The sequence below is a fragment of the Aspergillus brunneoviolaceus genome (genome assembly GCF_003184695.1).
Source record: "Aspergillus brunneoviolaceus CBS 621.78 unplaced genomic scaffold BO95scaffold_105, whole genome shotgun sequence".
NCBI lineage: Eukaryota > Fungi > Ascomycota > Eurotiomycetes > Eurotiales > Aspergillaceae > Aspergillus > Aspergillus brunneoviolaceus.
The window spans coordinates 26,338-47,449 of NW_020290835.1; the positions used below are offsets into that span (position 1 = coordinate 26,338).

General features: G+C 55.0%; 7 protein-coding genes and 1 non-coding gene across 8 annotated transcripts; 3 read left to right on the forward strand and 5 right to left on the reverse strand.

Annotated features, from left to right (window-relative positions):
- Window positions 1-97: 97 nt before the first annotated feature.
- On the reverse strand, window positions 98-1,258 carry sod2 (superoxide dismutase sodB). Its single transcript, XM_025587760.1, has 4 exons — window positions 1,013-1,258; window positions 493-899; window positions 372-439; window positions 98-316 (listed from the first exon to the last, which is right to left on the reverse strand). Exons 1-4 carry the CDS (start codon window positions 1,131-1,133, stop codon window positions 226-228), a joined length of 687 nt encoding a protein of 228 aa, XP_025436802.1. The 5' UTR covers window positions 1,134-1,258; the 3' UTR covers window positions 98-225.
- A 121-nt stretch (window positions 1,259-1,379) lies between these two features.
- On the forward strand, window positions 1,380-4,080 carry BO95DRAFT_448053 (putative G-patch domain protein (TFIP11)). The gene has a single exon (XM_025587761.1). It carries the CDS (start codon window positions 1,530-1,532, stop codon window positions 3,873-3,875), a length of 2,346 nt encoding a protein of 781 aa, XP_025436803.1. The 5' UTR covers window positions 1,380-1,529; the 3' UTR covers window positions 3,876-4,080.
- Window positions 4,081-4,830: 750 nt separating this feature from the next.
- On the reverse strand, window positions 4,831-8,021 carry BO95DRAFT_457519 (uncharacterized protein; the record flags this gene model as incomplete). Its single annotated transcript, XM_025588486.1, has 5 exons — window positions 4,831-7,107; window positions 7,164-7,477; window positions 7,521-7,631; window positions 7,694-7,777; window positions 7,874-8,021. 5 exons carry the CDS (start codon window positions 8,019-8,021, stop codon window positions 4,831-4,833), a joined length of 2,934 nt encoding a protein of 977 aa, XP_025436804.1.
- A 1,733-nt stretch (window positions 8,022-9,754) lies between these two features.
- Window positions 9,755-10,919, reverse strand: psf3 (DNA replication protein PSF3). Its single transcript, XM_025584700.1, has 6 exons — window positions 10,828-10,919; window positions 10,695-10,763; window positions 10,577-10,635; window positions 10,320-10,509; window positions 10,136-10,244; window positions 9,755-10,057 (listed from the first exon to the last, which is right to left on the reverse strand). Exons 1-6 carry the CDS (start codon window positions 10,867-10,869, stop codon window positions 9,990-9,992), a joined length of 537 nt encoding a protein of 178 aa, XP_025436805.1. The 5' UTR covers window positions 10,870-10,919; the 3' UTR covers window positions 9,755-9,989.
- A 997-nt stretch (window positions 10,920-11,916) lies between these two features.
- On the forward strand, window positions 11,917-14,193 carry BO95DRAFT_518840 (TFIIH subunit TFB1 family protein). Its single transcript, XM_025591989.1, has 2 exons — window positions 11,917-12,225; window positions 12,353-14,193. Exons 1-2 carry the CDS (start codon window positions 12,078-12,080, stop codon window positions 14,140-14,142), a joined length of 1,938 nt encoding a protein of 645 aa, XP_025436806.1. The 5' UTR covers window positions 11,917-12,077; the 3' UTR covers window positions 14,143-14,193.
- Window positions 14,194-14,360: 167 nt separating this feature from the next.
- On the forward strand, window positions 14,361-15,805 carry dscB. The gene is made up of 2 exons (XM_025583847.1): window positions 14,361-14,796; window positions 14,912-15,805. The coding sequence occupies exons 1-2, from the start codon at window positions 14,530-14,532 to the stop codon at window positions 15,575-15,577; spliced, it is 933 nt and encodes a 310-aa protein (XP_025436807.1). The 5' UTR covers window positions 14,361-14,529; the 3' UTR covers window positions 15,578-15,805.
- Window positions 15,806-15,834: 29 nt separating this feature from the next.
- BO95DRAFT_t300 lies at window positions 15,835-15,947 on the reverse strand. Its single transcript has one exon. It is a non-coding gene; the product is annotated as a tRNA-Met (tRNA).
- Window positions 15,948-17,776: 1,829 nt separating this feature from the next.
- On the reverse strand, window positions 17,777-20,274 carry BO95DRAFT_448057 (putative PHD finger domain protein (Ing1)). Its single transcript, XM_025587762.1, has 5 exons — window positions 20,239-20,274; window positions 19,235-20,115; window positions 18,907-19,112; window positions 18,137-18,841; window positions 17,777-18,081 (listed from the first exon to the last, which is right to left on the reverse strand). Exons 1-5 carry the CDS (start codon window positions 20,239-20,241, stop codon window positions 18,023-18,025), a joined length of 1,854 nt encoding a protein of 617 aa, XP_025436808.1. The 5' UTR covers window positions 20,242-20,274; the 3' UTR covers window positions 17,777-18,022.
- Window positions 20,275-21,112: the final 838 nt, after the last annotated feature.

Here is a 21,112-nt window from a genome sequence, read left to right on the forward strand (position 1 = left end):
CCGGAAGCTGCGGCGCTGCCTTCCGCGCACTGCCGGGCCTGGACCCCCTCCGTATGCTTAATTACGTCGAGGTGAGTACAAGAACCTGATTAAGATAATTTCGTGCATTAGGACCGTACATTAAACAGCCTGACAAGTCCCGAGTATCCAGATTACGTTATACAAAACAGATCGTGAGAACGCTCATCAAGCCGCGCTAGAATACAATCACTACTTGCATTACACTTACGCCGAGAAGCGCTTCTCCACGGCCTTCCAGTTGATGACGTCCCAGATGGCCGAGAAGTACTCAGCCTTGCGGTTCTGGTATTGGAGGCTGCAGACGAATCAGTCGAGGTGTTTGAAACCGCAAGTGGTCCGAGTCAACTTACTAGTAGGCGTGCTCCCAAGCATCAATACCCAGCAGGGGCTGGAACTGACCGACGACGGCGTCCTGGTTCTGTCCTCGAGTCAGTATCCTCCACCGACCACAACCAGTAGGTGTACACTTACAGCATAGGTCTTAATGCCGATGTTGCCGGTCTGCTTGTCCTTGACGAGCCAGGCCCAGCCGCTACCCTGGATACCGGCGAGAGCACCGTTCATCTTGGTCTTGAACTCGTCCAGGCTGCCGAAGCTCTCGTCAATGGCCTTGGACAGAGCACCAGCAGGGGGCTCACCACCACCAGCGCTCTTGGGAGCCAGGTTCTCCCAGAAGAGGGTGTGGTTGATGTGACCACCACCGTGGAAGTTGATCAAGGGCTTCAGGGCGATCTGGGCGGCGATGTCGCCCTTGTGCTGGGCCTCCTGGAGCTGCTCGATGGCAGTGTTGTAGCTGTTGACGTAGGTCTGGTGGTGGTTCTTGTGGTGGAGCTCCATGATCTTGCCGGAGATGGAGGGCTCCAGAGCACCGTAGTCGTCTGTCGAGGGTTAGTTTCGTCGCATGCTGGGTTTTGTTGCCTTCGGAGGAGAGAAGCTAGAAAGCTGCATTCTTTCACCGAGTTCGGCTATCCGAGGGCCAAGGAGTCCTTACAAGCCAAGTCAGGCAAAGTAGCCTTGCCGCGGGCAAAGGTCAAGCTGCCGGCAGCTCTGGTAGCCGAAGCTCCGTTGCGGAGGGCAGAGCGGGCAGTGTTGCGGACGAGAGAAGCAGCCATGATTGATGATTATGGATTAGACAAGTGAGTTGAAAGGAGAAGTGAGGAATGAACAACAGTTTGAAGAAAGAAGAAGAGAAGAGAAAGAGAAAAAGAAGAGAAGAGAAGAGAAGCCCGCAGTGAGGAGAAGGGCGGAAGAAGTTCTCTAACGTCATTGTTGCTTTCGGAGAAGGCATTTCCCCGCCCCGACCTGGCCCGATTTGGGATCCACCAATTCTGGAGTGGTCCGGCACTTGCTGCCACTCCCATACCTTGTACCTTGGCCGAGAGGTCGCCATTCATCGCCTCTTCCTTTATAGTCTCCATCGGTGATGACTTCGACCCTTATCGGTTAGGTCGCAAGTTCAGAGTAGATTTAGTCTACATACTGCGACCGACTCCCTCCAGGTCCCGGTCATGTCTTCCTCCGAATCTTCGCCCGTTGCCGGCCAAAAACGCAAAGTTGCCGACATGAGCTCCGACGAAGAAGAGAACTACCGCCCTACCATGGGCTTTCGCGGTTTCAACCGAGCAGCGTCTCGCTCTGAATCACCACCCGCGCACGGCGGGCTAGGTAGCGGGCGGCGCAACCCCTGGAACAACACGGCGCAGGCTACGGCGAAAGGTGGGAGCAATAATGGAGACAAAGGCATGGCGGGGGGTAACTCCTTCGCGGCGCGCATGATGGCCAAGATGGGTTACAAGGAGGGGCAAGGTCTGGGTTCTTCTGGACAGGGTATCATCAATCCGATCGAGGCGCAGGCTCGCCCCATGGGCGCGGGTCTGGGTGCTGTCCGCGAGAAGACTAAACAAGCTCGAGAGGAGGAAAAACGGGCGGCGACACTGCGCGGCGAAACCGTCGAGGAGAGCTCAGATGAAGAACGCAAGAGGCGACAAAGGAAGAAGAAAGAGGAGCGCAAACGCGATGGCCGCAGCGGAACGAGTACACCCGTTGCTCGAGCGAAGCCCAAATTCCGAACCGCACGCGAAATTGAGCAGGATATGGAGGGACTGGAGGTTCCTAATGTGCTAAAGTCATTGATCGATGCGACTGGGAAGGAGCAGCGAGTGATCACCTCGACCGCCGGTCTGATGACTCCGCAGGCGTTCGTCAACCAAGGCGAGGGAGAGGCCTGGAAGATTGCACAACGGGCACGCAACGACCTCGAGGCCTTCGCAGACGAGTGGAAAGGACTGACGGAGAGGAAGAAGTACATCGAAATGGAGGAAGCCCAGATCGTGGAGCAGTTGGACACAAACCAGCTCAAGGCAGATCAGCTCACCGAGTTGGTTGCGGCCATCGGAGCACTGGAGGTCTCCGAGAAGGAGGAAACCCGGGCCAAGTTCGATGAATTGACCGACAAGCTCGAGTCGATAGAGATGAAATTCCGCAACGAGATCAACGAGTACCGATTACCGGAGACTGCAGTGGCCGCGATTCACCCTCTCTTCCGGCAAGCCATGGAGGAATGGGAACCCCTCAAGGAGCCCACGTTCCTGGTAGCCAACTTCCGCCGTCTCCAGCCCTTACTCCTTCGCGACATCCGGGGCGAACACACCCAGCGCTCATCGACCTCCCCCTACGAAACCATGATCTACACACTCTGGCTGCCGCGCGTGCGCTCCGCCCTCCTCAACGACTGGGACGTCTTCGAACCCGCACCCGCCACATCCCTCATTGTGGCCTGGAAAGAACTCCTCCCACCCTTCATCTACTCCAACGTCCTCGACCAACTCATCGTTCCCAAACTCACCAGCGGACTCAAGGAATGGAAACCTCGAAGCAGCAGCAGCAGCCGGCGACACCACCACCACGCATCCTCATCCTCCCGATTCCCCTGGTGGCTCTTCACGTGGCTCCAATACCTCGACGACCGCCACACCAACCCCCGCCATGCGACGGGCCTGCTCTCCGACGCGAAGCGCAAATTCCGAGTCGTACTCGACACATGGGACCTGGGCAAGGGGTTGATCAGCGGGATCGAGCTCTGGCGGGACGCCCTGGGCTCCGAATTCGACTCGTGCCTGCGCAACCACCTCCTCCCGCGCCTGGGGCGCCACCTCCGCGAAGACTTCCAGGTCAATCCGCAGGACCAGGACCTCACAGCGTTGGAGCATGTTCTCCTGTGGCAGCCCTTCTTCCCGGCCAACGTCATGGCTTTGCTTTTGACGGCCGAGTTCTTCCCGAAATTCCACCAGATCCTCTACATCTGGCTCACCAACGACCCCAACTACGAGGAAGTCGCCGAGTGGTTCACCTGGTGGCGCACGCAGATCCCCGCCTCCCTGAACGAACTGACCATCGTCGACGACGAGTGGAACAAGGCCCTCCAGACCATGGACCTCGCCTCCCAGCTGGGCGACCGAGCCGCCGCCGAACTCCCACCTCCAGCCACTGCCGAACCAAAGAAGACAACAACCCACGGCCAACCCCCGGCCGCGACAACCACAAAACCCACACCCACACCCACCACCACCATCCCAGCACCCCGACCTAAACCCAAGATCATCGAAGAGGTCGCCTTCAAGGATATCCTGGAAGGATGGTGCATGGAACAGGGGCTCATCATGCTGCCGCTCCGCGAGGCGCACCCGCAGAACGGCCAGCCGCTGTTCCGGATCACGGCCAGCGCCACGGGCAAAGGCGGCGTGGTCGCCTTCGTGCAGGGCGATGTCGTCTGGGTGCAGAACAAGAAGGCCAAGGAGGTGTGGGAGCCCATTGGGTTGGAGGATCGGTTGGTGGAGCGGGCCGAGGGGAAGTGATTTGTCTCTCTCTCTCTCTCTCTCGATCTCCCTCTGCCTTTCGTCCCACAGTAACATTCTTCAGCATCTTTGGTTGGTTTCTATAGATAGCGAACTCAGCTCCTGGAACTGGCTGTATAGCCATCCATGGTCAGGAAAGACAAGAATAGCGAGCATATAGTTCCCAGGGCTTGTAATTATTCGAGTTATGATACCATGTTTTGAGACTAGCCTCCCTCTTGCTTCATTTTCCGTAATACTAATTCGTCATTAACATTATGTGTCCCGAGAGTGATGGGTATACTGCAGTAGGAAGAGGTAAAATCTTCTACTCCATCTGAGTATGAATCTAAATTAGGTGATCGTGGAGTATGATGTTAAGCCCTAGGCACTAACATCCTCACTCGATCATATAATCGTCTACCAAGCCGAAGCCATCAAATCATGCATTTGCTTTCATCATTATCATTATCGCACGGGATCTAACTAAGATAACGAATGTAAATCCAGCAATGGAAGAGAAAAAGGAATGAACATAGTAAGAAAGAGTGACTAGGAATAGGACGAATAGAGAGTGACAATTCAGAGTGGGATCAAACAGAGAAAAGGAAAAACATAATCATCGTCTTTTCTGTTTGGGGAGGAAACAAAAGAGCGTCTCGTCACGTAAAACCAGAGTTAAGCCTGAGCATAAATTGTATGTGTGAATGGATATCATGTGCCAGCCAGATACCTTTTATCGCGAATTGAACAGGGCAGCGTCAGGGGAAGTGTCTTGAAAGTGATAAAGAATTGAGTAAGAAGCCCTTGGATCGTCCGCAACACCAGTAAAAACCCTAACATCATAGGTAACTCAAGGGGGTATCATGACATTCAAATCATCAGGTCGAAGCAGATAGAAGAAACGACGGATCCAAAACATGAAGAAGAAAAAGAAGAAAACTAAGGCCGGATTCGACATGATTTGCAAAAGCCCTCAGCCTCGACGAGACTTTCGGTCCATATATCGCGGCCGTCGTGTTGGGTCGTCCTCGTCGGAACGAACGGAACCTCTGGATTTAGTCTCCAGCGCAAAGCTCACCGTGGGCACGTTGGCATTCCCGGCAGACTCTTGAGGCTTGCGCTCCCCAAATTCCTGGGCCATGCGCGTGGGTCTGTCTTTCAAGATCCCACTGGGGGGCATGGCATGCTTGGCGGGTGAATGGGGCTCGGGCTTCTTGCCGGAGCCTTTCATCCAGCCGAAGAGTCCAAGAGAACTCCGTCGCTTGTGGTCTTTGATGCTAGCGGTCAACGGTTTGAGCGCGGGGTTTGTTGTAAAGGACGAGTCAGTGAAAGAATGAGGAAGAGTCCGGCGAGCCTGGTCCGCCATCCCGTCGGCGTAGGTGGGCATGGAAGCGGAAAGGTCACGAGGGCCCTCTGAGTGTATATTGACTCGAGACGGCCTGGGTGGGGCATTGTTGCGCGTTTTGTGTATGACTGGCGCAGGGGCTCCCTCATCACTATCCGTTTGGTCGTCAAATGGTGACGTCTGAAAGCGACGAGTGGTTCCTGAGCGACCAAACAGGGGCCGTAGACTGATGCGCTTACGACGCTCCGTGTCTTGCTCCGGCGGTGGTCCGGGCTCTAGAGACTGCAAGTCAAGCGTGGGAATGTTGGGGATATCAGGTTCTCTGAAGCCCGAGTCGATACTATGTCTGCGGCCGAGAAAAGAAGCCTGGCTGGGTGCGCGTGCAACGAACAGACGAGGATTCAACGCAACAGGCTCCAGATGTGTCAACTCAGGCTGCTCTTTCTCTGCCTGAGGAGCAGGCTTGGCTGCTTCAACCCAATCTTGAGGGGTCAATGGCGGCGAAGACGCTAGTGTGGCTGAAAGCTCCTCAATCGACCTAGATGGCTTTCTTTGATAGTGTTTGTTATCTATCTTGGAGAGGACCCTTTCCAAGCTATCTTCGTTGTACAGCGCATTGCCACTGTAGTAGCCAAAGTTGGCCTTTTCAAGGGATTCCCGGTCAAACAGCCGGTCATCCCTAGAAGTGATGCAATTCAACGGAAGCAAAGTCGGAGTCAGGTCCCCTCCGGCCGTGCTCTGGGATGGCGCCGGAACATCACTGACATTCGCTGTAAGATTGTCACTACCGACACTATGACACGAGCTTCTCTTGGTTGTTAATTCATCAACGGAACGCGGGCGCCGGAGCCGGAATCCCATGGCGACACCCTGATCATATTGGCTCTTTTCTGCAATAATGCTCCCATTGGAGCGGCTCGGACACGCAGCATATGCTGTGCTCATGGTGTCAGGTGTGGGCGGCAGTCTTGCCGTTCCGAACACGCTGTCGGTGCGTGTCTTTAGACTGGAGCCGTAAGAGTCGCTGTCGGAACTCGTCTTCTTGGGTCCCTTCGGAATGGAAGACTGCATGTTACGGCGAGAAACATCATCCACAAAAACATCGTGTGGTGGTCGGACCCAGGATTCAATGAGGTCTCTGCTTTGGGAGCTCGCAACGTCAGAGGTCTGTGAGCCATGTGCTGCCGGTTCCTTTCGGATGACAGGTATCTCCAGCTGGTCGAATCCGTCGTCACCATCTGGACCAAGGGGGAACAGTTCACTGCATTCACTGAGAGCACTGAGTCTCGGTGAACCTAGGTCAAGTGTGTCAGTCATCGACTGCAAGCTTTCCGACTTGGTGATTTCGCTCATGGCCGTATGGGATTGATCTTCAGGCGCGTCGTATAAGCTCCGAAGCGCCGCTGCGCCTTTCTTATCGTCACGTAAGAATGACGGGGCACGTTCAAGATGATGGGATGCGGAGGAGCCTCGGCGAGAATCCGAGAAAATGGTACCGCGCTTCGATGAGATTCTCTCCGGAATTTGAACAATGGGTTTCGGCTTTGGGGTTGCAATATCTTCATCATCTGGCCGAGCCGTCGACGGTCTGGATGAATTTTCACCACCTCGCAATTCCGTGACCTTGTTTTCGAGAACGCATATCATGCTGACTGCTTCTGTTATTGCCTGGTCGCGCCTGTCGATTTCCTGCCTCAATTCCTCGTTTGATTCCCGCAGCCGCTGGTTATCAGCTTCCGCCTCTCGAAGCTCCTGCACTTCCTCTTCCAAGGAGCGCAGGCGCTGGAGCTCTTCCTCCATCTCCTCCATTTTCAGTAGCTTCTTCTCCAATGCCGTCACCTGCTGTACACGATGGAAGATTTCCAGCTTCAAGTCGAAGTTCTGCTTGTTGAGTTTTGACACATACTGTGTAGAGAATCAGCAACGACAAGCCACAAACGCAGCGGCGGGATGCAACCTACCTCACCCATTTCTCTAACGCCCATATCATTCGGCTGTCTAGTGCCTGACGAGGCCACACTGTGGACTCTACGCTGTTTTTCGGAGCCAGCTTCTTCCCATGATTGAGTTCGAGACTGCGTCTGTGATTGCGCCGGCGACTGGGATGGAGACTTGTTTTTGGAATGAGACCGTTCCGGCGTTTGAGGATTGCATGGTTTCAATTCGTCTGATCCTCCTTTGGTACTTCGCGTTGCGCGCTGCTCTTTCAACAAATCTTGTAACAGAGCCGAAGAAGGATTAACCAATGTCGCAGTGGTTTCCGGTTCAGGTGTTCCTAAAGAATCCGCAAGCCATCAGCCATTGCCTTTCCAAAGTACCGTGAGTTTGTAGTGTAGGTATCCTACCGGCTCTCGATAGCTGAGGCGTGCGAGGTGTTGCAGTTCGGGGTGTCATTGATATGGGCGATGCGTCATTCAACCATGACATCTCTACAGAGTGGTCAATTGTTTGGGGTCGGTGTGGAGACGGGCTGGGGTATATAAGATCGTACCTGAACTCATCTGCGAGGAGGAATCCATGTTGACAGACCCCTTGACTCGGGCTAGGGCAGGAGGCTTCGGAGGGATAGATGTAACTGCACAGGAAACCGAAACGTCAGCTTTCACAATTCCTTGATGTGTCTCCTATCCCTTCGGCGGATCAAGGGATAGTCCCAGTGGTGAGAACTCACTCTTGCGTCGCGCACTGTGACTCCGCGACAAGGAGAGGGGATCCTTCGAAGGAGAAGTAGCTGGAGATGGATAGGAGCAGTGGCGCAAAGAAGACGGAGTCACTGATTGCACCGAGATGGTGCTCCGTCTCTGGAGTTTCGTGTCCATTTTCGTACAATTGCGGGAACCGTAACAGAAAAAAAAAAAGAGAGAGCGATCCCACTATTCGATGCGCATCACTGACAAGACGCAGGACACCAGTCTCACTGCAGTAAAACGCAGGATTGTATCCACCAAAGATGCAGGTCAGATTGAAAGAGGGGCTGTAATTCGACCGATAGCGTAAGGAGAAAAAGCAATGTCTCGTCCTGAGGATAAGGAACCGGGCTGGCGAGGCGTTGGGTGACGACAGGACAGGCCCACCGCCTCAGACAAGCTGGCGGGGGGAAGCGAGGACAAGGCAATTGACGCAGCCAAAGATAGATGGAAGAATCGCTCTCGCGACCGTCTAAGGGGGGGGGAAGGTTAGAGGCAGCTGGGCTGCGAACTGGAAGTGAGGGGAGAGAGGAGAAAAGGCGCCAGGAAGGATTGTGACGAGTCGAGCGTGGATCTTCAGATCACACACAGCCAAGACAGGAGAGAAAAGAGTGACAGGAAGTGATCCCCACACTGCACGATGGTCGGGGTGTGAGCGCTAAAAAGGTAGTACTGCACTCTAGTTTTTATTTGTTACAGTTCTAGATATGTAGTTTGGTGGTATGCTCCGATAGGGAATGGAATGGATTGCGGTTGCCATGCGACAGACGAGGTTGGATGTACTCCGTAGTAAATCGCGTTACTGAGTAAGATCGAGCCACGACAAGGGAATTTGGATGTCTTAAGCTGAGATATCAATGATAATTGATGTGTTTCTAAAGGAGTGTAATCGATTCTCATTGAAAAAGAGGAGAATGGGATCCAGAAGTGAGCAATAGACCAGTTAGAGTAGTAGATAATGAGATAATGACCTCGAGTGGATCAGCAAGTGGAGGAAACTAATTTAGACCCGCGGTTCCTTCCCAGTGTTTTCCAGTCTTCTCGGTGTGTTCCCCTCTTTTTGAGTCTCGACTTTGGGGAGGTTGGCCAGTTAGTCTTCTAACTACAAGGGCTGGGCGGACCAGCCCAGCAGAATCCCTTTCGGTCTTACACTTAACTTACTTACACTTACAGTTCGAGATCGATCGATTGAACCTCGGAATCTTCAACAGTTCTAATCAGCTCTCTTTCTTTCTACCACTTAAATCTCACCCCCTCTCCCTTCAATTCTCCGATCTCCTATTGATCTGCCTAGACTGCTTTCATCCACTACAATATCCCCCGTCTCATCCCGGGTTGTCTCGCGAAATCTGATGTATCATCCTCGGTTTGCCCCACGCTTCAGCAATGCCCCATCCTTGGTGCCGTGGTCGACGGTGCGATTCCAGCAATCACTGCTGTAGACTGGCTTGGTCCCATCGTTCATGCCACGGTTAGCCTGAACGTGGTCTATACCTCGCTAAATCGAGAATCCGGTTCCAAGGTCAACTCCAAACACATTACGCAAAGTTCGCAAAATCCCGATGGCTCCAACGGGGCTCCTTTTTCGCGCTCATTCCTACTAGCAGTTTACAGTTGACTACCTGTCCAGCTGACTGATCCAAAGCCGCAGCAGATCATCTGGGCGAATTGCCTCCGGAGCGTTGGGATTGTCGCGAAGATCTGCATGGCAGACTATTGTGCTTCCACGGCCTCGCTTACTTATTTTTATAGATCTTGGGGACCCGATCATTTCGGTCTTCAAGGGTGAGCACCAGAAAACTGTTGGGCTCCCCACCCGAACGAGGTTTGAGCACCACCATTATGAGTGAGCTCTCCCCCTTATCGTCACTTGGCTGCCTTCAGAATATCATATCGTCGAATCTATACATGGATCATACAGTCTTGAGTTGATGACAAGTGGCGATCGGATCTAAATCTTCCATCTACCGATTTCAAACCCTCCCTTAAAAAAACGTATCACATTGCTCGAAAACAACAACAAACAGAAAAGCATTCGCTTCTAATATGGCGGCGAGCACAGCTCAGCCTTCTTTAGTGTACCCTCACCCACCCGCTCACTCATTTCTTCTTCGACTCCCCGGCCCAGACCCGGGTCTCCTTGGCACTGTCATGCGTAGCTCGGAACACTGGGTGGAATCGAAGTCAGTAAGAAGGGAAAGCCGAAGGCTACGCAGTAAATCAACGGCACCGTCGACCTAACGTACATTGTCGTTCCGTCTCGTCCAGACCACGCAGGAAATCCGCCCCTTGGCCCAACGCGCCCTGCGGATTGTGCGCATGGTCGGCGATCTGCGCTGCACGCTTTTTGAATGTCTGTCGGACGATGAGCGATCCTGTTAACCTCCTCCCTCTTGAACATCATCACTCCCGGAGGGGGCATGGTCATACATTACTCAGAACATCCACCATCTCCTCTTCCTCAAACAGCTCCAGCACCCGTTCGCTCAGACTGTAGAAATGGGGCGCCAGCGAGCGCAAGTCCACCGTCCGGGGATCGGCCTTCAATGCGTTCAGGACACGATCCGATAATGCATATGGGAGATCCAGCGTCACCAGTCGCGAGGTACCCAGCCGTGCACTGAGAGCGGTCCCATCAGATAACAGCCACAATCAATGGCAACAAGTAGACATCAAAATTCGCTTACCCGATGGACAGCATCTCCCCCAACCAAAGTGGTAGGTCAATGCGAGTCCCGGCTTTGATCTGGGTAGCATGGTCAGTCAAGCCAGTATGCAGAACTCAAGTCAAGAAAGTTTCCATACATTCTCTCCCGGATTACCTTCTAGAATGCCAAGACCCGGCACGTCGAGCTCAAATGTGCAGGGCAGTTTCTACATCAGATTTGCCCTCGTCAGTTGGTTAGAAGGGACACACCAGGCTTCTCCGCCAACCTACCTGTGCATCTGTTAGGATAGCATCGATATCATAGTAGGACATTTTGACGTGGATTTTCGATCTTCAGGTATCTTCTGCACTCAAGAATAGGCTGCTCACGCGGAGGGTTTGGCAGTGGACAAGCGAGACTGCGACGCGTCCCCGCAAACCGCGAGGTCACATGACTTTACACCTTATCCGGAAGGTGGACCAATGAGAGGGCTGCCATATAAGCGAGCTAGTATACAATTTTCGGGGCATCTCAAGTGCATCATTCTTTCAAGAAACTGCGGTGGATGCGACCGCGCATCTAGGCGATCAATCTCTGACCACTTTTGAGTTGACTTCTTACGATCCAGAACTATGGATAGCCCATACGCGTATAATTCTCTCAACGGACCATCTAGCATGAGTAGGAGATTATTCGACGGTTTCTACACATGCAGGCCTGCAATACTACAGGTCTAATAACGTTATCGCTCCGATCTGTGAGCCGCAAACTATGCTTTGCCAGAACTAACGCTCTGAAGCGCTATGAACAGTGACGGTCTGTTGCAATTGCTAAGACATCTTATCTAAAGGCTTTTTGGAGTCTCCGTTTTCTCTGACGGAGCGACGCTTCTGGGAGGGTTATCTCACGAATGCCCATATGAAGATTGTCGCTGCTGCAATGCATACTTTGCATCTATCTCTCTTGTAGTGAGATACAGTTGGTATGGTGCCTCCGAGTTCGTGACTGGTGACGAGTAGCAGGAGCAGGTTCAGAAATGTGTAAGTTACTTCAATTCCGACAGGTTGTATATTTATCTAGAGCTCAAACGGATAGACCAAGATCAGTAGCTTCGATCGTGACAGAGTTGGTGCCACATCATGACGCCACAGCAAGATCCATCTCACCAGAGATGAAGACATAACTGAAATCAATTGCCCAAAAACAGAGAATTCGCGCGTGAAACCCCTGATGCTCCATAACCCTTGAGATCTAGATATCTAGGGCTGGTGCAGCCCATGACTAAGCCAAGTCACCTGCCTCTCACATCCATCATCACGTGCATCGGCAGCAATCAATCCATTGCGGCAACCCGTCGTAGGTCGATTCACACCTTTTCCCACAATTTCCACCTCTGTTTGTCTCTTGACCTTTCCCCGCGAAAAGACAATCTTGTCTTGGTCTTGAAGGCACCGGTCCTTCTGATTCTCCCGTGGGACTGTCTCCTCCCGATGGGCGAATCCCTCGACGCCGCCCAGGACAGTGGACGCTGTCGAGCTCGATGACGATGGCCCCTCCGAGCGGGTCGGCAGTGTACAAGAAGAAAGATGGCACCCTGACCATGTCGCCGGACCAGCAGTCGGTCTCCTGGATCCCGGCGGCTGGAGGTGCGACGGGGACGATCACGATCTCGGTGGCTCAGATAACGAGTGCGTGGGTTTTCTTTTTGTATTTTCGCAGCTTTGTTTAGAACGCGACCGCCCAATTTTGCTCTTCTCCAGCTATTCTTCTTCGCTCAGACAGACTAATGACATGACGAAAAAAAAATGGAAATAGATTTACAACAGACCCCCGCGACTAGCCCCAAAGTAATGCTGAAGATTCACGTCCTCCCTCCGAACGCACCGGACAACACCCCCGAACAGTACGTTTTCAACTTCACAGCCGGAGCGAATGCGCGAGCCGAGGCGGACGCCATCAAAGATGCGCTCAGTGCGGCCATTCAGGCTGCGAAGGCCGCTCAGGCCGCGCCCACCCCTTCTGTAGCTGCTGCTGCTGCTGCTGGCAGCGCCGGCGGAGGCTCCAACGAAGGCGTCTCCGCGGCGATGGCGATGGCGAATGCGATCACGGCCGGAGGGAGCTACGAGAAGCCGTGGGACGATGACAAGCGACTCCAGGGCGACATGGAGCTGCAGCAGTCGCTGCTCAAGTCGAACCCGCAGCTGCAGCGCATGTTCATGGAGTCGATGGGCACCAAGCCCGAGACGCTCTCCGCGGGCCAGTTCATGAAGCAGTTCTGGTCGACACGGCTGCACCTGCTGCGCGCCCACGCGATCGAGCGATCGCAGACGCGCGGCTCCTACAACGTGCTGTCGACGCTCAAGCCGCGGGTGGAGGACAGTGTGACGAAGCTCAACATTAGCAAGGAGCAGATCCAGCTGATCTTCAACCAGCACCCGCTCGTGAAGCAGGTGTACGACGAGAATGTGCCCAAGCTGAGCGAGACGCAGTTCTGGTCGCGCTTCTTCCAGAGCCGGCTGTTCAAGAAGCTGCGCGGCGAGCGGATCTCCGAGACGGATGCGACGGATGCAATTTTGGATAAGTATCTCAAGGCCGACGAGCATGGGAATCTGCGGGATGCGCAGGTCCCGCACTTTTTGGATTTGGCAGGCAACGAGGTCAATCACAGCCAGCGGCGCGGCAATCGCCCCGATCTCGACATGCGACCGTCCTCCGTGGACAAGGTCCCGATCATCCGGACGCTGAACAACCTGAGTGAGAAGATTATGGCGAACGTCGCGCCGGCCGATGCGATCCCGCAAGCGAATGGCGACGCGGAGGATGATACGTACAACGAGCTGCAGCTGCGGGATCTGCGGGGCGACGAGGAGCAACGGCGCATCCTGCTGAATGTGAAGGACCAGAGCCGCTTTTTCTCGTCGCAATCCAAGACGGATGAGGATGAGGAGAGTCGGCTATTCGCGCAGCAGGATCCAAAGCAGATCCTGGACAACTTGCGTGGTGAGGTTGACCAAAACCTGCCAGAGGGTGGAATCGTGCCTCTGGGGCGCCTAGTGGAACCCGAGGAGGACGATGACGGCGATGAAACCAAGCAGGCCAGCCAGGTGGGCTCCCGAGCCAACTTAAAACGTGCATCAAGTCAGATCCTCGAGGCCATCCGGGACCGCCGCACGCAGACCGAGGTGTCAGCGATCTCCGGCACATTCGGCCTGTCGAGTGCGCTGTACGATCGACTCACGCTGACGCATGCGACCTCGACCGAATTCTTGCACCAGTTCTGGCAAGCATTCCTCTCGGGGAACCCCGACCGTGCGGGGGAAGTGGCCTCGTTGGTCGAATCGCTCAACCGGGCCATGGACCGCATCAAGGCCGTGCAGCAAGACGCAGAGGCGGAGCGACAGGTGGAAATGAACCGACTGCGGCGACACGCCCGAGAGGTGCTGGAGGCGACGGGCAAGAAATTGCGGATCAACTTGACGAATGTCGCTGGCGGGGAGCAGGCCGTGACCCGATTATTGGGGCCGACGATCCGCGCATTGGAAACGGCGCTGACGAAGTATAAGGACGCGTTAGCCGAGGAAATGAAGGAGATGCCTCCCGCGTGAGCTTGGAATTGGAGGGAACCATGTATGATAGAACTAGACATAAAAATGATGTGAAATATAGCTCCTCAATTGCCCTTCTGTCTGAATGAGTATGAAGCAAAGATTACTAGGTACTAGTAGCTTATCGGCATGCCGAGAGACATAAGCCTCGGCCCGCACTCCTTCATTGGCGCGACGTGGCAGGTGCAGTGGCCAACCTCACTTCCGCCATCCGCGATCCGCAATCCGCTCCGCAACCACGCGACATCAACTCGCAACAACACCCACACCACCCCTCATGCTCTAAACCATCGTCCTTACATCCTTAGATAACAGCGAACTGGGAAATCGCCAACATATCCAGACCGTCACCCACACCCACAGAGCCAGACCGCACGGAGACCCAAAATGCTAACCTCCGGCCTAACCAACGCGCCCATCTCCAAGGCGCTCCTCATCTACACGATCGGCGCCTCCGTCGCGCTCGCGATCTTCGACATCAAGCACCTCGCTTTGTTTCAAATCACGCCGCACCTGTGGCCGTACGGCCAGTACTGGCGCCTGGCGGCGTGGCAGGTGGCGGGGTTCGGCAACTCGACGGAGGCGCTGTTCGCGGCGATGCTGGCCTACCATCTGCGGGTGGTGGAGCGGGCGTGGGGGACGCGGAAGATGGGTGTACGCGACCTTCAACTCCCCCCTAGCACTTTGGATTACGGTTTTTCTCATAGCTTGAGCTATAATGGAATGTGACATGTGCTATGTGCTAACGAGTGATGGCAAAATGGAATAGACCTTCCTCCTAACCACCCTACCCTACACGACGCTCCTCCCGCCGCTCCTCCTCCTCCTCCTGCGCCCTCTCACGCTCTCGAAGCTGAATGCGCTTCCGTCGGGGCCCACGGCCACGCTCTTCGCGGTACTGGCGCAGTATCACGCGGCGATCCCGCCGACGGTGCGGTATTGTCTTTCCACGGCGTCAAGCAACCCTAGTCCTCCGGCGTCAGCAGCACAGCAACCCCCGCCGACGGACGCACACCCCCCCAAATCAAACGTCACGCTCACGCTCTCCGACAAATCGACCACCTACCTCGTCGCGGCGCAGCTCGCCGCCTCGCAGTTCCCGACTATGCTCCTGCCGGCCGTGGTCGGATGGGGGGTCGGGCTGGCGTGGCGGACGGAGGCGCTGCCGCTGTTCTTTGTGCCGGGCGGGTATCGGTGGCGGATGCCGGGGTGGGTGGTTGGGCAGGCCGACCGAAACCGTGCGGGGGTAAGAGGGGGAGGGGGAGGGGGTGAGGAGGGCGCTGGGTCCGGCGGGGAGCGGTATGAGGAGTTGCGGCGGAGGTTGGAGGGGGAGGTTGTTGCTGCTTCGGGGTCGGAGGGGGCTGGCGCTGGCGCTGGGATAGAAGGGGCTGGCGCTGGCGCTGCGCAGCGGTTGAGACGCGGGGTGGGGGCTTAACACTCCTCCATCTCTCTGGGCGTTTGATGCTGCATGATGGGATTTGATCTGGGATTCTCTGAGGGTCATGTATGAGACTTCAATCGTGCTAAACTATCTACTCCGGGATACAACAAGACTCTTCTCAAGTTGCTGCCCTAAGTGTCTAAAGCACGAGGTATCTAAATATAGTGGGTAAGACGCACATAGTCAATCCAACCCCCACGAATCCATGCCTGTTATCACAAGACAAAACAAAACGCAAAAACAAAAACACATGTCCTCAGGGAGGATCGAACTCCCGGCCTTGGGATATCCTGGAAGTTGACGGCTTCCAAGTCATATTCGAGTTGATATGAGACCCACGTGATAACCACTACACCATGAAGACATTGGTTGGAGAAGCGGCGGGATTTTGCCACTACGAGCCAGTGGTAAAAATAGCCCTGGTTCAAGCAACGGGTGGGTAAATTAACCAGCCTTTTTACTTCCGTATTGTTAGTAGTTAAACTGCAACCAACCTAAAAACATCATTACACATTCTCTGGCCGCAACAAGCTTAGTACTGTATTATGCTTTGCATATATCGATGCATGTTTCAAACACATGACACGTCTACCGAGACTACTCCGCAAATCGAATGGAAAGGTCACTTGTATTTGTATTCTACTAGAATTCTCACCCATTGATTGCCTGTCCAAGTGCCAGTCAACTAGCCAACTAGCCAACCATATACCTCTAGCAGCTGCCTCGGCTTGGAATCTGTCGTCGACGGGGGTCTGACAGGCAGGCAGTCAACTACAGCGTCACTAGTCTATAAGTTAACAGGCAAAGTACCCATGCCCCCGGCCAGTAAACCCCCCAAGCAAAGCACGACACCGACAAGCCCTCCAATCAACCAGCGCCTACCCTCGTCGATTCTGAAACAAGAAAGAAGACGATCAGAGAGGACGGAAGGTCGGGGTAAGAAAGAGTCTAGGAAAGAGACCACCAGGAAGAAGGAGTCCCCAGGCTTACACTTACTCTTAAAACCTGCGAGCTTGGAACTTCAGTTACAGCCAGATACCTCCCTCCTCTTGAGATCACCGAGGGCGGAGGTCCTGAAAGTTGCTTCCAAAGGTGTACACCTTCCTACAAGCCAACTGGCATGCCCATTCGAGTCCCTTCCCGGACAATATAGCCAGCGCCGCGTTGGACACCAGCGTAGGACATTCGATCCTAAGCGTCAGCACTACGTCAAGGGCCGCCCTGAATTCTTCAAGGTCATTGTTTCCATGTTGCGCAGCCATTTGATTTTAGTTGAATGCTTGCTTTCTTTTTCTTTGGGCCTGGACTAGGGGGAGGAAGAGGCGGGAGGCACCGAAAAGTTCCGGGGAAAGGGTATGTATGTAGATAGGTCATAAGTACTCCCTCCGTACCTGCCTGGGACTCCTCCGTAGACCGCCTATAACCAGCGTTTCCTACTACTAGAAGGAAGGCCTATCTATTTCTGGAGTTCCTCCCCATTTCTAGACCAACCGACCTCGAAAACGGGTTCATCTTTCCTGCGAGGCCCAGACCGGCGGGCACGTCTCGATGCCCCGAGTCTCTCACGTGGACAGCCGGTTGATGACCCTGATGAGATGAAAGCTTGAGCAACATGAAAGGATGTGCTAAAAGCTTTCGCTTTCGCTCTTCATCTCCCCACAGATCTATACTAAACGCGACGCCATTGTAAGTATAGCAGACTTGGGCATGGGCATGAGTCAGAAAGCGAGTGGGTGTGGGAAAACAAGCCCACTCGACCATATTGCTTTGTTTCTTTGTTTCTTTGTTTCCTTCCTTTCAGAGTCCACTTACGCCCAGACAATGTACAAGTTAATGTGAGCAAGCAGAAGCACAAATAACAACTATCGAGGCACGGGACCGGTATACACATACCGACCACCCAAACAACAAGATTACATACACCAGTCTGTTTTCTTTCACATTGGAGCACCTGAAATCTGGGAAGAGCTGAAAGTATTACTCCCGAAGCTGCCTTTCAGTCCGACGATACTCTCTTTCCTGGCTGGTTTCTATCTGGGATTGTTGAGATCTGCCCTACCTTGATTTCTGGCTGCCAATACCAAGCCAATGATCGACTGTGTGTATGAGATTTCAAGATCCTGCGGCCTAGCACTGTTCTTTATGTGTCGTTGACTTTGAACTGAAATTGATCGGGGGAAAGAATAACAGGTAGTTTCAATGACAGTTTCCGAACGTCCACATTGTCTGCGTACCGTCTGGGGATCACACTTTCTAGCAACCGACCAACCTCATCCATAAAAACAGTAGATGAGAACCAACACCTAAGCCACAAATCCTATTCCAAAGTATATACCATATCGAATACTTCTATCTGTCCATGGATGAAAAACTCCCCCTGAACTCCAATGTCCTGTCCTGTCCAACTCGCTCCATCCAACCACAGCAAAACAGCTCTCTTCAACGCCCACTACGACTCCGTCGCATGCTATCCTTGCACTCGTTACAATACCATTTCACTGTCGCCAAAAATGTTAGCCGAGATCAAATCAAGTCAAAAATGAAAAAACATACCGTTCTTGCCAGGCGGTTTCGTCAACCCCACACACGACAGATGGAACCACTCGCGCGGACAGGCATCGTTGTCACACGCCACCATCTCACCGAAGCTGATCTCATTGCAGTAGCAGTACCGCGGCTCGCCGTCCTCGTCCTCGTCGTCGCCCTCGTGCAGGGATTCCTCCTCCGACACCGCCCGCTGCGGCACCACCACCGGCACGCTGCCGTTCTTCTTGTGCGAGCGTTTCGTGGTAGTCGTGGTGGTGGCGGCGGGAGCGAGATCGGTGCTTCGAGTTGGGCGCACACGCTGCGTCGTTGTCGTGGCGGTGGCGGCGGCGGCAGCAGCAGCAGTAGCAGCAGCGCTGGTGGACGATTCTGTGAACGTCGGCAGCACGGGGGTGGAGGTCTTGGAAGATCGGCCCTTGGGTGGCGGGTTCGGGATCAAAACCGGGGCAGGTGCAGGCGCCGAAGCACTAGCAGCATTCGCAGCAGCGGTAGTAGCGGTAGCCGGCGGCGACGCTGGTGTTTCGCTGGGTTCGATGGATGGTGTTGGCTTGCCGCCGTCGGTGTCCTCGCGCTTCGTGCTTATTGGCACAGGCATCTTTGCCACGTCCACGCCCTCGTCGGCCATCTCGCGCGGGGTTTCGTTGGCCGAGCTGGGGGTGGCTTGCGGTTTGGCTGTGCTTTCTTTGATGACGGTCTTCGTCTCGGTTGTTTTGTCTGTGACAGGAATATGTCAGTTGAGACTGCAGCAATCGCAGCCGAGAGTCTGAAAGAAAACTCACTGTTCCCGGCCACACGATTGGAGGCGGATGACGATGGGCGCTGACGGCCGTTGTTTGCCGGTCCGGCAGTCTGCTGCGCACGGGAAGACTGCGGTCGTGCCGCACCGGGGCCTGGACTGGCTGCGTTGCGTGGGATCGTGGCTGCAGCGACAACCGGCGAAGGGGCGAAAATTGGCGAATCGGCCGCCGAGTTACCTTGGTTGTTTCTATTTGGTCACCAAGAAGTCAGTATCAGCTCGTGTAACAACAATCACAGCAACAAAGAAGACTTTGTTTTCTTTTGCAACTGCATGATCAGACGAAAACCCCCAGACATTCGCAACCTTACCTCTTTCGTGAAGCCGCGTTGGCATTCGGCGCACGCGATCTCTTCTTAGTGGCACCCCCCGCACCGCCAGCACCAGCACCAGTAGCATCTACATCCTTGGAGCCAGCCCGGCCTGCAGCACCACCTGCAGCACCGCCTGCGCCGCTCGCTGACCTCTCCATCGCAGCGCCCGTATCCACAGGCGGCGGCCTCTCGACCTTCCTCCGCTTCGCCTGACCGGAGGTACTGCCACCCTGCCCAGCACCACCGACATGCTCACCAGCCTGGCCTCCGGCACCAGCAGCGGCAGCGGCGCCTCCTCCTGCACCGCCTCTAGCCTTGCCACTCTGTCCTCCCTTCCTGCCACCACCACCTCCACCAGCAGCAGCCCCGCCAGATCCCCTCGCTCCATCATCCAAATCCGAATCCACATGGGCCGGCCCTTGCCCAGCCCCCGCGCCGCCCCGCCGCTGCCTCCTAGCCATAGCCGCCTCGCGTCTAGCCTCACTCCGCGAGGAACCCTCCGCATCATGGCCAGCTCCATGCCCATGGGCCCCATGCCCATGCGAATGCCCATGCCCATGCGCCAATTCCGTCTTGCCGGACCCCGTAGCATCGCGCCTGGGACGGTCCGTCGTCTTCGCGCTACCAGCGCCGATACCCACCAAGCGATTCGAATAGGCCCAATGCGACAAGCTGCCCAGGCGGGCCTCGTCGCTGACCTCGCCCGCGATGAAGGGGAAGACGGCATCGAGGCGGGTAAGCTGGCGATCAAGCTCGTCGTTCGCATTCGAAATGACATGATTCTTCTCATCTGCGGTCATCATCAGATCCGACAGCGTGTGCCGGACACGGTCGAAGAGGAGGCGACGATTCTTGCTGGCGGGGGATTCCGAGGGGGGCTGTTGTTGTTATCCCGGGTTTAATTAGCATCGTGACCCACGAAAAAATAAAGATAAACCATCCCGATGGCCCGTATTTGCAGTAGCAGTGCAGATAGATTTTGTAAGGGGGGGAAAACATACCATCGACCCAATCCCCAGCCCCAACCCCAAACCATCACCATCCACCCCCTCCCCGTCTCCCTCCCCAAGACTCCGCCCGCGATCCCCTGACCCATTCTCAACCAACCCAAACCCAAACCCCGACCCCGACCCAGAAACCGGCCGCGCCTCCGCACTCGCCTTCAACAACTGCAACAGATTCTCCTCCAGCGCCCACGCCTTGGCGTCCACCTCCTTGAGCAGGGAATTATGCCGCCGGAACTCCCGCGGCAGCGCCGTGATGGCGTCGGTGAAGTGCGTGAGAGCCGGGTAGAAGCCATGCGGGATCGGGGTGGTCGCGTTGGCCGCGGCGTGGTCGGCGGCAGAGGAGCGGTGGTGGAGACCGGAGGAGCCGCCGCCGGTGGTGGTGGTGCCGTGGCCGAAGGCGAAGGAGGACCGGGATTGTGTCTTGGAGGTGCGCGAGGGGTTGGTGCGCGTTTGTCGGGGTTTTGTGGTGGTGGTGGTGGTGGTTGTCGTCGTTGTGGTGGTGGTTGCCGTGGCTGCGGTTGCGGTTGTGGGATTGGGGTGGGTTGTGGAGGAGGTGCTGGCTGGGAGGTTGGGTGGGAGTGTGGTGGTCATTTTGGTGGATTTCTCGTGAGAATCTTTGGGAGAGAATAGAGAGGCTTTTGTGGGAAGTGGGAAAGAAGGAGAGAGAGAGAGAGAATTAGAAAGTAAAGACAGAGGAAAAGAGAGAGAGAGGAAAAGTGGAGGGAGGAGAAATGAGGATAAGAGAAGAAGAGGATTTGCGTCTTCCACCTCAGTGAAACAACACAATCCAGCTGGAATAGTGAATTGACCCAGCTGGAAGTAGATCTTAGACGGAGACAGCACTGCTGATGCTATAACCCACGAAAAT

Coding starts and splice junctions, on each gene's coding strand:
- sod2 (XM_025587760.1), bottom strand. CDS start 1,133: ATGGCTGCTTCTCTCGTCCGCAACACTGCCCGCTCTGCCCTCCGCAAC. Junction 900..1,012: donor TACTTTGCCTGACTTGGCTT/GTAAGGACTCCT, acceptor AACCCTCGACAG/ACGACTACGGTGCTCTGGAG. Junction 317..371: donor GCTTGGGAGCACGCCTACTA/GTAAGTTGACTC, acceptor ATTCGTCTGCAG/CCTCCAATACCAGAACCGCA.
- BO95DRAFT_448053 (XM_025587761.1), top strand. CDS start 1,530: ATGTCTTCCTCCGAATCTTCGCCCGTTGCCGGCCAAAAACGCAAAGTT.
- psf3 (XM_025584700.1), bottom strand. CDS start 10,869: ATGTCCTACTATGATATCGATGCTATCCTAACAGATGCACAG. Junction 10,764..10,827: donor CTATCCTAACAGATGCACAG/GTAGGTTGGCGG, acceptor AATCTGATGTAG/AAACTGCCCTGCACATTTGA. Junction 10,058..10,135: donor GGACGAGACGGAACGACAAT/GTACGTTAGGTC, acceptor GATTCCACCCAG/TGTTCCGAGCTACGCATGAC.
- BO95DRAFT_518840 (XM_025591989.1), top strand. CDS start 12,078: ATGACGATGGCCCCTCCGAGCGGGTCGGCAGTGTACAAGAAGAAAGAT. Junction 12,226..12,352: donor CTCGGTGGCTCAGATAACGA/GTGCGTGGGTTT, acceptor AAATGGAAATAG/ATTTACAACAGACCCCCGCG.
- dscB (XM_025583847.1), top strand. CDS start 14,530: ATGCTAACCTCCGGCCTAACCAACGCGCCCATCTCCAAGGCGCTCCTC. Junction 14,797..14,911: donor GGGGGACGCGGAAGATGGGT/GTACGCGACCTT, acceptor AAAATGGAATAG/ACCTTCCTCCTAACCACCCT.
- BO95DRAFT_448057 (XM_025587762.1), bottom strand. Junction 18,842..18,906: donor CAATCGTGTGGCCGGGAACA/GTGAGTTTTCTT, acceptor TTCCTGTCACAG/ACAAAACAACCGAGACGAAG. Junction 18,082..18,136: donor GAAACCGCCTGGCAAGAACG/GTATGTTTTTTC, acceptor TTTTGGCGACAG/TGAAATGGTATTGTAACGAG.